The sequence below is a fragment of the Bos grunniens genome, chromosome 6 (genome assembly GCF_055505025.1).
Source record: "Bos grunniens cultivar Pamir isolate PY7600 chromosome 6, Bosgru_T2T1.0, whole genome shotgun sequence".
NCBI lineage: Eukaryota > Metazoa > Chordata > Mammalia > Artiodactyla > Bovidae > Bos > Bos grunniens.
Genome location: NC_141170.1, coordinates 101,403,615 through 101,415,085, shown reverse-complemented (window position 1 = coordinate 101,415,085; position 11,471 = coordinate 101,403,615). Strand labels below are relative to the sequence as shown.

Here is an 11,471-nt window from a genome sequence, read left to right as displayed (position 1 = left end):
CCGTTTCAGGGATTGAACCCGGTCTCCCGCACTGCAGGCAGACTCTTTACTGTCTGAGCTACCAGGGAAGCTCCTTTCATAGGCCATCACATTACCAAAGCTGTTTACAAAGGCATTGTCAGCTGTGTCAAATGCCTCACAAAAAAAATCATCTAGGGAATCCCCTGGTGGTCCAGAGGTTAGGACCCCTCACTTCCATTGGAGAGGGCACAGATCTCTGGCTGGGGAAACTCGCATGTCATAGGCGCAGCCAAAAAAGTCTGTACCAGTGCCATTTTTCTTCATCCATTTATCAGTTCATTAAGAGTCCATCGTAAACATGAGGAAGAGTTAAAGCACATTCCCTCTCTTCCCGTAATGTTCGTTCTCCCACCATATTCACTCCTAGGATGACAAACACTAAGGTGATTCTGATGCCTTTACAACACAACTGTTGAAGATGTGGCCAGGGTCACAGCAAGAGATGTCTAAGTGTGAAACCATCCCCATTTGGTCCTGTGGTAAAGGTGCTTAAAGTTTTTTGTTTGACACTTAGAGAACTGCTTAAAAGTCATCTTTGCTTCATACCTGACATTTGCATATACTTTCATATGCATTACCTCACTGAACCATTACAACAATCTTGTCATATAGGCTATGATTATACATATTTTGCAGAAAGGAAACTGAGCCTGGACAAGGTTAAATGGCTTGCCTGAGGTCACCACAGCATGAGGGGAAGTGGCGGTACCCACCTCCAACCCAGGATTTTCGACGCTTCGCAGCACACTATTGCAAAGCTGTCTCTTTATGTTGGTTTGTTCTGAAAAACAGAATATTGCTCAAGAAGTCCATTCAATAAGAGACGTTAGAGGGTTTTTCTTTGTTGTTGTTTTTACTATAAAGACACAAACTTTCTGGCTAGTCAGCGTGTCAGAAAAGACTTCCAAAGTCGATCAATAAGAGGACATCAAATCATAGACACCAGTTTTGATAGTAAGTGCTTTGGTAAAATAAGTCTTAACACTGGTTTTCTAGACTACACGGCACACTGAACGGTGCGTAGAAAAAGCAGCACTGTGCACAAGCAACATGTGCACACGCGTGTGTCAACGTTCTCTCCCCAAATGTGGCCGCAGAAGAAAGCGCTAAGCAGACTGAAATAAGATAATATTTATGGCTGAAGAAATTCGACTTCACATAACGGCAATTATGAACAAGATATTTTCCCTAATAAAATTACTGCAAAACAAAATCTGGAGAAACTGTTTCCCTATGTCTTCTTTATTTTACTCCATGTGCTCAAAAATGGTTGCGGCAAAGAAAGAGTATAGCAAGCAGAGGCAGAAGAGTCCTAGCCAGACGGCCTCTGCTGAGGGTTGCTTTTGCTTTAGAAACTGGAATGTGTCCAGGCTTGATTTTTATTTTCAATTCACATTTCAGATCCAGCTCCCCAAACTCTTTGATCTTTCTCCCTGTCTCCTTACCCGGAAGAGAACCCTTGGCCTTCTCAGCTGGGAGCTGGGAGCACACGTGGAAAGACTGGCTCGGATCCATATTCTTTCCAAATTTAGTCACACAAAGGGGCCTGCAAGGGAAAAAAGAAAGGATGAAAGCTGCAGCCGCCAGGACTTCAAAGGCCGCGCCGCCGCGCCGCCGCGCCGGCCCGGCGCAGGCGCCGCCCTCCGCGGATATAAGGCGCGGCTCGGGCGCGCGGGCGGCCTTTCTGCGCGGCGGCTCCGCGCGCGTCCCCGGCCCGAGGGCGGGTGGACTGGGGACCCGGCGGCTGAGGGAGGGGCCGGAGGGCGGGCCGAGACAGGTCCTCACACCAAGTGAAAGACGCCTGAGAAAAGTTTTCAGAAAGGAGGGAAAAGACTTTCACGTCCAGCCCAGGAGGCGAGCCGTCCCGGCGGCCCAATTGTATTCCAGCTCCCACACCCGTGCCATCCCTTCCTGGGGATCCCCTTCCAGACTTTCATGCCGACTCCTTTGCGCCGGAGGCCGGGTCCCCGCGGGGGGTTGTCGAGGGTTCCGGACGCGAAGCCGAGCCGCGAGGGCGCGTGGCCGGCCTCTTCCCGGGCCTCCGCAGCTTCTCTGAGCTTATCGCGGGCTCCCCTTGTCCTAGTCCGCGAACACCCCGACTTGCCTCTTCTCGCTGCGCGTGGGCAGAGGGTCGGCCGGCCGAGCCCACAGGTCGTGGGGTGGGATGCGGCCCTCCCTCGCGGGCAGTGGGAGGACCCGGCCCGCACGATCCCAGGAGACGCCAACGGAGGACTCCAGGGGCGCGCGGGCTCCTGCAGCCGACGCCGCGGGGCTGCGTTAGGCTGCGGGCGCCCAAGAGCGTCGGCCCCGCGGGAGCCGGGCGTCCGCAGGCGGCCGGATTGGGGAAGGACGTTTTCACGGTCCCCAGAGTTCTCGGTTACCCCGGAGGGTGGGGGGAGGCTGAGGGGCTGAGTTTGCATTCGGAGGAGGCGAGAAGAGGCGGAAGAACCCCTGGGACACAAACTGCCATTTCCCGCCCCAGCTTTCCGAAAAGTCCGTTAAACTGAAGATGCCCACAGTTTTAGTCCCCTGGTGACGCCGGGGTGGGAAATGGAGGGGTGTTGGTGTTCCGTCCCTGGAATCACATTATTCGTTTTTCTAGTCCTTCACGCTCGCGTCTCTCTCTTCCAGCATCCTTTTCCGTACCCCCTCCTCCGGCCACCTCCTTCCTCTGGGATCCCACCAAAGTTGTCGCTGGGAGAGAGTCCAGGCCACACAAAGGGGGAGACCCGGAGCCCGGGCGGGGACTTAGGGCTGAGGAGGCGGAGAGGGCTCTGAAGGGCACCGCGCTTTTCTCTCTTCCCTGTAATTAAGTACTCATTGGCGTGTCTGCAGCTGACTTGACTTGGCAGCGACCCCTTCCCCCCACAGGTAGGAGGGGTCTCTGGTGTGGGTGGGGGTCAGTCTAGTCCCCCTGTCCGCACCCGCGGGGGGCTGGGCTGTATGCACCCTGCCGACTTCGAGAACCGTCTTTGCAGCCCCCCTCTCTCCCTGTTCCGGCGCAGGGTGGGCGCTTCGCCCCCCACGCACAGCGCGGGCGTCGGCGCCCGGCTTAGAAGGAAGTGTTGCTATAAAACAAGTCACAGTTCGCTCCCAATGTAAACCCCAACCAACCAAAGCCACCAAAAGGGGAAAAACCAACAGCAATCCAGTCCTTAGCAATTGTTTCACGGTCGGAATTAAATCACATCAAAACGCCCCCTGAAACCCACATCCTGAAGGAGTGAACCTGCAACAGCTAACCTTCAGTCGTTCGCTCGAGTTCACACGAACAACCTGCCTCTACATCCGAGAGAAGGGGGCGGCGGTGTCTCTCGCTCGCAACACCCACCAGGTCCCGGACCTTGCGCCCCAAAAGGCGGCTGTGTATGTTACTAGCAGCCCCACACGAATTAGAAGAGACCTCTCCGCGACACAAATACCTTTGCCAGGAACTTCACTGAACCTGTAAAGGAGGGAAGGAACGCCTTCCCCGGGGTTGCCTCGCCCGTCCAGTGTCTCCCAGCTTTTCTCCCTGAAGAGACAGACTTCGCGTGGAAATGTCCATCTCCCTCCCAGACAAAGCTTTAAAAAAAAAAAAACTTGAATGAATGCTTTCTAGAAAAGCCCCTTTTAAATGCACCTTGTCAGAAGACTTGCAACAATGCTAAGGACAATCAGCGAACGAAACACCCCGCACGCCACGGGGAGGGAAAACAGTCACGCAAATAGAGTAAGACGCTGGGTGATTTCGTTAGAAACAGTGTTTCCAAAGGTGAGGTTTGCCGCAAAATGCAAAACGCAGCCACCTACCCTCAGCCCTTATAGCAAACAGTTCCCACTAGTTACTGTTCCCCCAATTCCCATCTTCTCGAGCTCTTAATCTCCAGGACACCTGGAGCTGAGCTCCAAATGACTCAGGGAGTCCAGATAATTAACATGAAGGAGTAAATGGGATTCGAATTAGTTGCGACACTTTAACGGGGAGGGGGGCAGATGTAGGAGCCGTCATTTAATCTCTTTGGCTTCCAGAAAATCCCCCCACCCCCACCCCTTGACAGTCTGATGAAAAGGAATCTCTACTCTGGCTGTTTTGGTGAAACTGCATTTTCCAGTTCTTTTCCTGTCCGTCGAATTGGCGCATTTATGGGAGGACTTTTTACTTTGTTTTCCCATATTTCTTTTAGAACAGAGGGTATGTGTGCTCAGTCACTAAGTCGTGTCTGACTCTGAGACCCCATTGACTGTAGCCTTCCAGGCTCCTCTGTCCATGGGATTTCCCAGGCAAGAATACTGGAGTGAGTTGCCATTTCCTTCTCCAAAACAGAGGGAATAAATGTCTGACATAGCTACATGTTCACATCTCTGAGACATCACACTCACCGGTGCCTAGTGAAGTTGCATGTTACCAACCAAAAAGTAAAATTGGGTTTCCCCCCATCTTTTTAGTATTGCCTTACACATTGTAGAAAATATTCTTTAAGGCATAGCATTCTCACCTATTTGCAGAGGATTTAATGCTTTACTCTCTCTGGCTCCCATCACCAGCCCTTTAATGTTACCCTAACCTGAGACACAAGGAGTGGGACACGACTGAGCGACTGAACTGAACAGAACCTGAGACAGAAATTTTCCCTGTGACTACTGGCCATGCTCTATGAGACCAACTGAATGCTTTAAATGATAGTTTTAAAAATTGTTTCCTAGTGGATTCCCATCTCAAGTAATTACCAATAAGCGATATTTTGAGTGCTCGTTTAGAGCATTGTTAACATCTTTACTTATACGATGTCTAGCAGCATGCAATTTCTCCCTTACACAAAAGAAGAGGGATCTTTACATGCCTATTCCTATATAACAGAGCTAAAGTCTGATTCTGTAATGTTTTCCCCATTTTCAATTTAAGGGAGATGGAGACACATTTCTTCCTGTCTCTTGTTTACTGTTCTGAGGTTTTACAGATGGCTACTGTATTGGGTATAATAATTTTGCCTGGATTTTTAACTGAGGGAGTTTGAGAGCCAAGGAACAAAATGTGATGTTTTCAAACTTCAGCTTCGTTTATACTGTAACTTTCACAAAGCATCTCCTTAAAAGTCCTGTCCTTGTACAAAATGCATCAAAGAGACAGTGGAGGCTGGGAAATTTTTGAGGTTGAATTTGGATTTGCATCTTCAAGGGTCTCTTTGAGCCCAAAGTCTGAGGTGCCAGAGACTGCCTTGTCCTCCCTCCTTCTACCGGCTTCACTCTCCTGGGTCCTTTTGCCTCCCCCCCCCCCCAACTTGGGTGGTTTTTTTCGTTCTTTATGAGGTTCCCACACATTGTGGCATGTATCTTCGAAAATACACGAGCGACCTAGTGTAACTGTGTGTGAGCATCCTATGGTGAGGATGTAATGAAAAAGATCTTGCTTAAAAAGCGATAATTACGATTCAGTCTTCGGTTTTTTCTTCCTCCTATTTTTCTCGTTAAGTCTGGAGGTTTTATTTTTGTTAGCATGTGTTCCCTTGTCCTTTTACATGTATTTAGGAAAGCCACAACTCTTTCTTGTTCTTCTTGCTTCCGTTCTCTCATTAGTTGAGCAATGTGTTATGTTTCCCCTTTCCCTTCTCTGTGTCCCCGATTCCCGCCTCATCCCCTCTGTCAGAGCATCTATCACTGTGGTGTCGATCACAGCTGCGGCGGCTTCTCTTTCATCTTCTTCCCACTGCCAGAGCAAGGGAGGGAGAGGCGGAAAAGAGGTGGGGGAGAGACTGGCGGAGGAAAGAGGAGGGTGGGTGGGAAGGGAACAAGAGAAGAGACACTTAGATGATGAAGTTAAACCGCTGGGGCAGAGTTTCTTGTCAATTTCACGCGGGCAAAGCGTGCCTTTCGTGGGTTACAAGAAACGCCGGGTCCTTCCATCCCTAGCCAAGTTGCCTGAATCTTCCCCCTAGGCGCGCGCGTACACACACACACACACACACACACACACACACTCCCCCCCCCCCCCCCCCGCCCCAAACCTAGGACTCGTCCTACAGGCTCTGGGAAAAGAAAAATAAAAAAGTCCTCAATCACCACCTCCTTCTCGCCGTCCCCCTCCCCCCCGCCTTTCTCCCCCCCACCACCCCCACCCCAGCGGGCAGCCAAGGAAAGCTGGAGGCGGGGGAGGGGAAGGGGAGGAGAAGCGACGCAAGTGGGCAGCTTTTCAGCGCCGGCGAGGCGCGGGAGGAGGAGAGGCGGCGGGGAGGCGCAGCCGCTCACCTGCGGGGCAGGGCGCGGAGGAGGGACCAGGCTGTGCGCTCTGCGGCGGCGGAGGAGCTGGGACGCATCCGCAGCTCCGCACGCGGCCAAGCTCCAGGCGTCTCCCACCCCCTGGCCGGGGGAACCGGAGGGGTACAGCTCTTTGACAAGCGGCCCGGCGGAGGCGTGGAGAGCGGCGAGCAAAAGAGCGAGCGAGCCAGACTGAAGAAACTCGAGCCGGGAACAAAGAGGAGTCGGGTTGTGTGTGTGTGAGTGTGTGTGTGCCGGCTCCAGCTCCCGGCAGAATCTTTTGGGTCCGAGGTCCCTGCTGTGACGCCCAGAGACCCAGTAGTGCCCTCCACTGCCGACTCCCTGCGCTCGCCGGCACAAAGTTTATTGTTGGCAAACTTCTACTCTTTCTCTTCCCCTCCTCCTCCGCCCCCCACCTTCTCCTCCGGCAGATTGAATGCGCCTGGAGAAGGAAAACCGAAGCGAAAGGGAAGGAAATAAGAAGCTTTGAAACGGACATCTCCAACCCGGGTGGCTTTTTTTTTTTTTTTTAGTCCTCCAGGAAGTGGACATTTCATTATCTTCTGATTCTCCTTACACCGTCTCTACTGGGGTAAACGGGGCCGTTTTGCCCAGCTCGCTCCTTCTCTCGGGAAACAAACTCCTGGACCGTCATCCAGGGAAGCTAAGGTGGAGAGATTTGCGAAGAGTCGCGCCGACAGACCCTCCCCTGCACTTTGGAGAGTCGAAATCTCCTCCAGAACCGGCGTCCTCCGCGCGCAGACCCCGGAGACGCCGGGGCCGTGGGGCGGCCGCCCTGACAGCCTAGCCTAGCGCGCGGCACAGACGCCCCCAGAGGCGCCGGCCGCGGCGGTCCTCGCCGCCCTGTGTTGTTCGGCCTCGGGGACGGGCGCCGGCGTCGGTCTCCGCCGAGTGGGAAGGCGCGGGCGGCCACCGGGGCTCGGGTGCCGCTGCAGCAGCTCCGGCCGCCGGCTGCCAGCCCAGCGCTCTCCAGCCCGGCTTCCGCCCTCTCTACTCCCTGACGCATCCTTCCAATTCTCCTTTTCCTCTCCCCCTTTTCGTTGATCCCTTCTCTTTTCTGCTGTTGCCTGGGGTGCTCCCCCCGCGGAGCGGAGATTACACAGTGGTCGGGATGCCCCAACTCTCCGGGGCAGGCGGCGGCGGTGGGGGGGACCCGGAACTCTGCGCCACGGACGAGATGATCCCCTTCAAGGACGAGGGCGATCCTCAGAAGGAGAAGATCTTCGCCGAGATCAGTCACCCTGAAGAGGAAGGTGACTTAGCCGACATCAAGTCTTCCTTGGTCAACGAATCCGAAATCATCCCGGCGAGCAACGGACACGAGGTGAGCCGGCCGCTGCCCCATCCCTGAGAGGCGTGCCGGGTCCCGGGGAAGAGCCGAGGGAGGAAGGGAGGGAAGGCGCCGGGCAGCCCGGGTCCCCGGTAGGTCTGCTGGGAGCGGGATGGGGGGTGGCTGGGCTTCTGGTCTGCGTTCTTCCTGTGTGTGGGGTGGAGGGGAGTGCAGGGAAGCGTCCAAGTGTATCAGTTTTGGCGTTCGGTGACTAAACCGTTGGTTTGCGGCCAGGAGAACCTGCGCTTAACCCACTGACGTTTCGCCTTCGGCCTTTTTGGTGGGGTTCAGAGGGTGCAGTGCATTAAGGCGAGGATGTCTGAACAGCGGTCCTGAGAAGTTCTCCCGTAGGACGGAAAACAAAGTGCACCCGCTATCTCTCGGTAGATGTCTCTGCAAAAGTGCGTACACCACCAAAGGCTTAGGTACAGACGAGCAGAGCCGCAGGGAGAGAGGAAGGGGTGGCGGGCCCAACCGCCGCCGAGCGGGGCTAGCGCTGGGCCGGCCCGCGGAGGGGGCGCGCGCCCGGGCGGCGGGGGCGGTGCGGAGCCGGGTCCTCTCCGCCGCCGCGCCTGCTGCCGGAGCCGTGGGCGCGCCGAGCTGAGCCACCCCAGGAGGGCTCTCTCACTACCGGCTGGTTTTCCCCATCCATCGCCACTTAAAGGGGAAAAAAAGCACGCTTATGTTTGGGCCCGAATCAGGCCTTAAATCTATGCAGAAGAAGGGCGAGTCAGAGAGAGGCAGCGGAAGCCAGGGCACCCACTCAGGGGAGGGTGGAAAGCGCTTATCTGATCTCTTGGCCCGCTGCGGGCGATAGCGTTGGTAACCCGAGTAGAGTAAATAGAGACACGTGGGTGCTGGCGAGAGCAAGCCGCGAGCGGGACCTCGCGGAAGGGCTATTTCAGGCCTCGCGGAGAGCTTCAGAGGTAGGGGAGGCGGATGGACCCTGATACCCGACACTCCACTGGCCACCGTTGTTCAACAACTGGAGACGCTTTGGAGGAAATCCGGTAGAAAAGTCCTGACACTCAAATGGTTTCACCAACGCTTTTTGCCTCCAAAGAAATCTGGAGGGTATATTCTTTTTCCTTAAATGGCATCCTTCTGCCCCCAAAAAGAAAGCCTGTGGTTTTGGGGGCGGAGACATTTTGTGTTTTAAACAGCAAGTTTAAGAGCACCTCAGAATTACCTTCTTTATCCCAATGGCAGGGGTGAGTAACGCGTTTTGGAAGGCCCAGGGCCTGGGTCCTAAGGAAAACATTGGGGTGTTGTCTCTCCCCTGAATCTTTCATCTCAACATGCCAACTTAGGGGGGAAACTGGGGTTGCCCAGAGCATACCTAATTCCACTTAAAAGATTTGTGACTGTGTATTGGGCGGGGAGAGGAGGTCACTGGGAGGACACATGTCCAAGGAACCAAATAGCCTCCGAAACACTTGAGGCCAAACTCGTATTTGTAGAATAGCCTTTTCAAATTTCTGCCCTTTTCCCTTGCCCTTCCTTTTTCTATAAATAAATTTTCCACCCACTTCACATTTTCTACATGTTTTTGCCTGGGGAGAAGGGAGCTGTGTTTGAAGCCCCAGAACTCAGGTATTAGGGCTCTGTTAATCTTTGCTGGTGATAAGTGGGCATGGGGCAGACCCAAGGAAGATGCTGAAGGGGTAATACCACCGATTTGCACGTGGTTGAATCTGGGTGGATGGTGGTTACCAGAACTGATATTAGCTGGGCTACCTTTTAGATGTCTGTAGCTCGACTCTCAAGTTTTCCTCCCTTTAACCACAGAATAGTTCACTTTTCTCTTGTAAGCTCGCACTGACAGCCATGGTAGCTTAGGAATAGGGGAGCTCCTGCTGTAATTGGTTTGGGACAATGGCCTAAGACCCCCACTTGGGAGTCATGGGCTTGTTTTTATTTAAAATGTCATTTTTGGTTGCAAAATGATATTTCAGCCTGCTTTTAATCATCTCTGACTGAAGTAAATAGTGGTTGAAGAAACTATCAAAATGATCAACCCCCATAACTGAAATTTCTATCATATTAGGTATCCACGTAGTCTTGATGTATTTTAGTAAACAGTGGTCAGAACAGCATGTGGATTGTTGACAGGTTCATTTCAGTTGTTATTGTCATTTGTAGTTTCTAGTACCGTAGAGGTAGTTCTCAGGAACACATTGAAAAGATTTCCCAGGACTCAGTCCTAGCCTGTCCTCTTAGATTAATAAAACAGGTAGATTGAGTTGCATCTAATCCCCCTTTTTTGAGTTACCAGTGGATATGCACTTATATCATCATTGTCACAAACTCTAAAGCAATTTTCTTTCTTTTGGGGGTGGGGATTTGTGCTGGTAGGTGGCCAGACAAGCACAAACCTCTCAGGAGTCCTACCATGACAAGGCCAGAGAACATCCTGATGATGGTAAGATGCTAATTCTACTTCTCCCAACTTTATTATTTAACATGTACAATTTGTGAATATTGGTACATTTGCTATTTTTATTTGCATCCAAAAAACTCGAAGCATATGTAATAAGATTGTGCCCATTGTTTGACCAAAATGGTAAAGAAAATCCAGAAAACTTATTGCTTACCTCTAATACATATTTCCGTAATTATAAAACTGAATGAGTTAAGGGCTTTTGAATTTCCTTTGGCTTCCAGATTCTTTATGGAAGAGAAATGTCTATAATGAGTATTTCTCTTTTCCTCATTTTCCCTAATATTCTAATTGTCATACATCTTTAGTATTTTTTTTTTCATGCATTTTTACAAACAGTGACAGTCTACACCGATTTATTTTCCAACAGGAATAGTTTCAAGTGGGTCTTCATTTGTTTGCAGTTTCTTGTTTTAGTGAGAAGCCAGGCACTATATGCACAGACTAAATACAGCTCACTAAAGAAGAATCTAATATGTAAAAATATAACACTTTAATCTTAAAATTAAGAACTATGCCTATGAAACATGATGGATTTTCTCCCCATTTCTGATTCTTGCTCAAAACTGTAAAAATCCTGCGTGTTTTTTTTTGAGACTTAAGGAGAACTCCCTGTGACTTTAAAAGAATCTGTGATCTCTAGGGTTCCCTTGTTGAACAGCCTGCATTTCTGTTCTCCTTTAATTACTTACAATTGGCCTGACCAGAATGAAGGGTTCGCACATACATGTCAGCCAGGGGAAGAAAGGAAGAGAACTATAATATCAAGCTTCCTTCTGAGCTACAAAGTAGATACACAGATAAAAGGGAAGAAATGTATACACTGAACACACACACGCAAACGCACTTTTCTTTGGCAGTGTGATATAAATGTAGCACATAAAATTAAGTCTCCTGGAGTTAATCCTTCATAAATTTGGGTAGTTTCCCATATGCTAGACACAACTTGCTCCGTCAGTAAAATCTAGAAAATTTCCAGAAATCCAGAAGTACAGGTAGAATTTTTTGTTTGCCTGTAAAGTGGAGTGTAACTTTAGGTGTATAAATATATATGTGTGTGTATAGCTGAATAGCCTAGTGTATTTATATTATAGCTTTGTAGGCCTTTTTTCATGTGTCTGTATTTCTTAGTCCAGTTTGTTAGTATTAGAGCAAATTAAGTTAGATGGATAACACTTATTTTTGTAAAAACACCAGTCAGTACTGGAAGTAAATTGAACCACATGTTTTTAAAACATCTGGTTCACTGCTAAGCCATTTAAGAGAGTAAATACTGTCAATATAAAATAGAGCATAATAACCCAGTTATAATATTTTGTAAACAATCTGTTATGTAAAGTCTAATTTATAGTAGAACTATTAACTTTTCAATGAAAAATACAGTGATATAAAAGGAAGTCAAAGCATCATTGATTGTTCTTTGCC

The 11,471-nt window shown here is 50.6% G+C and overlaps 2 protein-coding genes and 1 long non-coding RNA gene across 14 annotated transcripts in view; 1 reads left to right on the top strand and 2 right to left on the bottom strand.

Annotated features, from left to right (window-relative positions):
- Positions 1-274: 274 nt before the first annotated feature.
- Positions 275-2,298, bottom strand: LOC147371101 (uncharacterized; the record flags this gene model as incomplete). The annotated part of the gene is made up of 3 exons (XM_086407009.1): positions 275-802; positions 1,467-1,567; positions 2,126-2,298. Coding segments are annotated over 3 exons (465 nt in total), but the record flags the coding sequence as incomplete, so codon positions are not given.
- Positions 2,299-5,039: 2,741 nt separating this feature from the next.
- On the bottom strand, positions 5,040-8,109 carry LOC147371100 (uncharacterized). Its single transcript, XR_015165822.1, has 2 exons — positions 6,247-8,109; positions 5,040-5,753 (listed from the first exon to the last, which is right to left on the bottom strand). It is a non-coding gene; the product is annotated as an uncharacterized LOC147371100 (long non-coding RNA).
- LEF1 (lymphoid enhancer binding factor 1) overlaps positions 7,388-11,471 on the top strand; it is a 115,993-nt gene continuing 111,909 nt past the window's right edge. For 5 of the 12 annotated variants that reach the window (XM_086406997.1, XM_086406998.1, XM_086406995.1 and 2 more), the window contains exons 1-2: positions 7,388-7,600; positions 9,962-10,028. In XM_086406997.1, coding sequence (XP_086263123.1) covers positions 7,388-7,600; positions 9,962-10,028 — 280 coding nt within the window. Of the gene's footprint in view, positions 7,601-8,114; positions 8,818-9,961; positions 10,029-11,471 lie in introns of those variants that run through there. The other 7 variants (XM_086407004.1, XM_086407006.1, XM_086407000.1 and 4 more) reach the window with 5 other exon arrangements.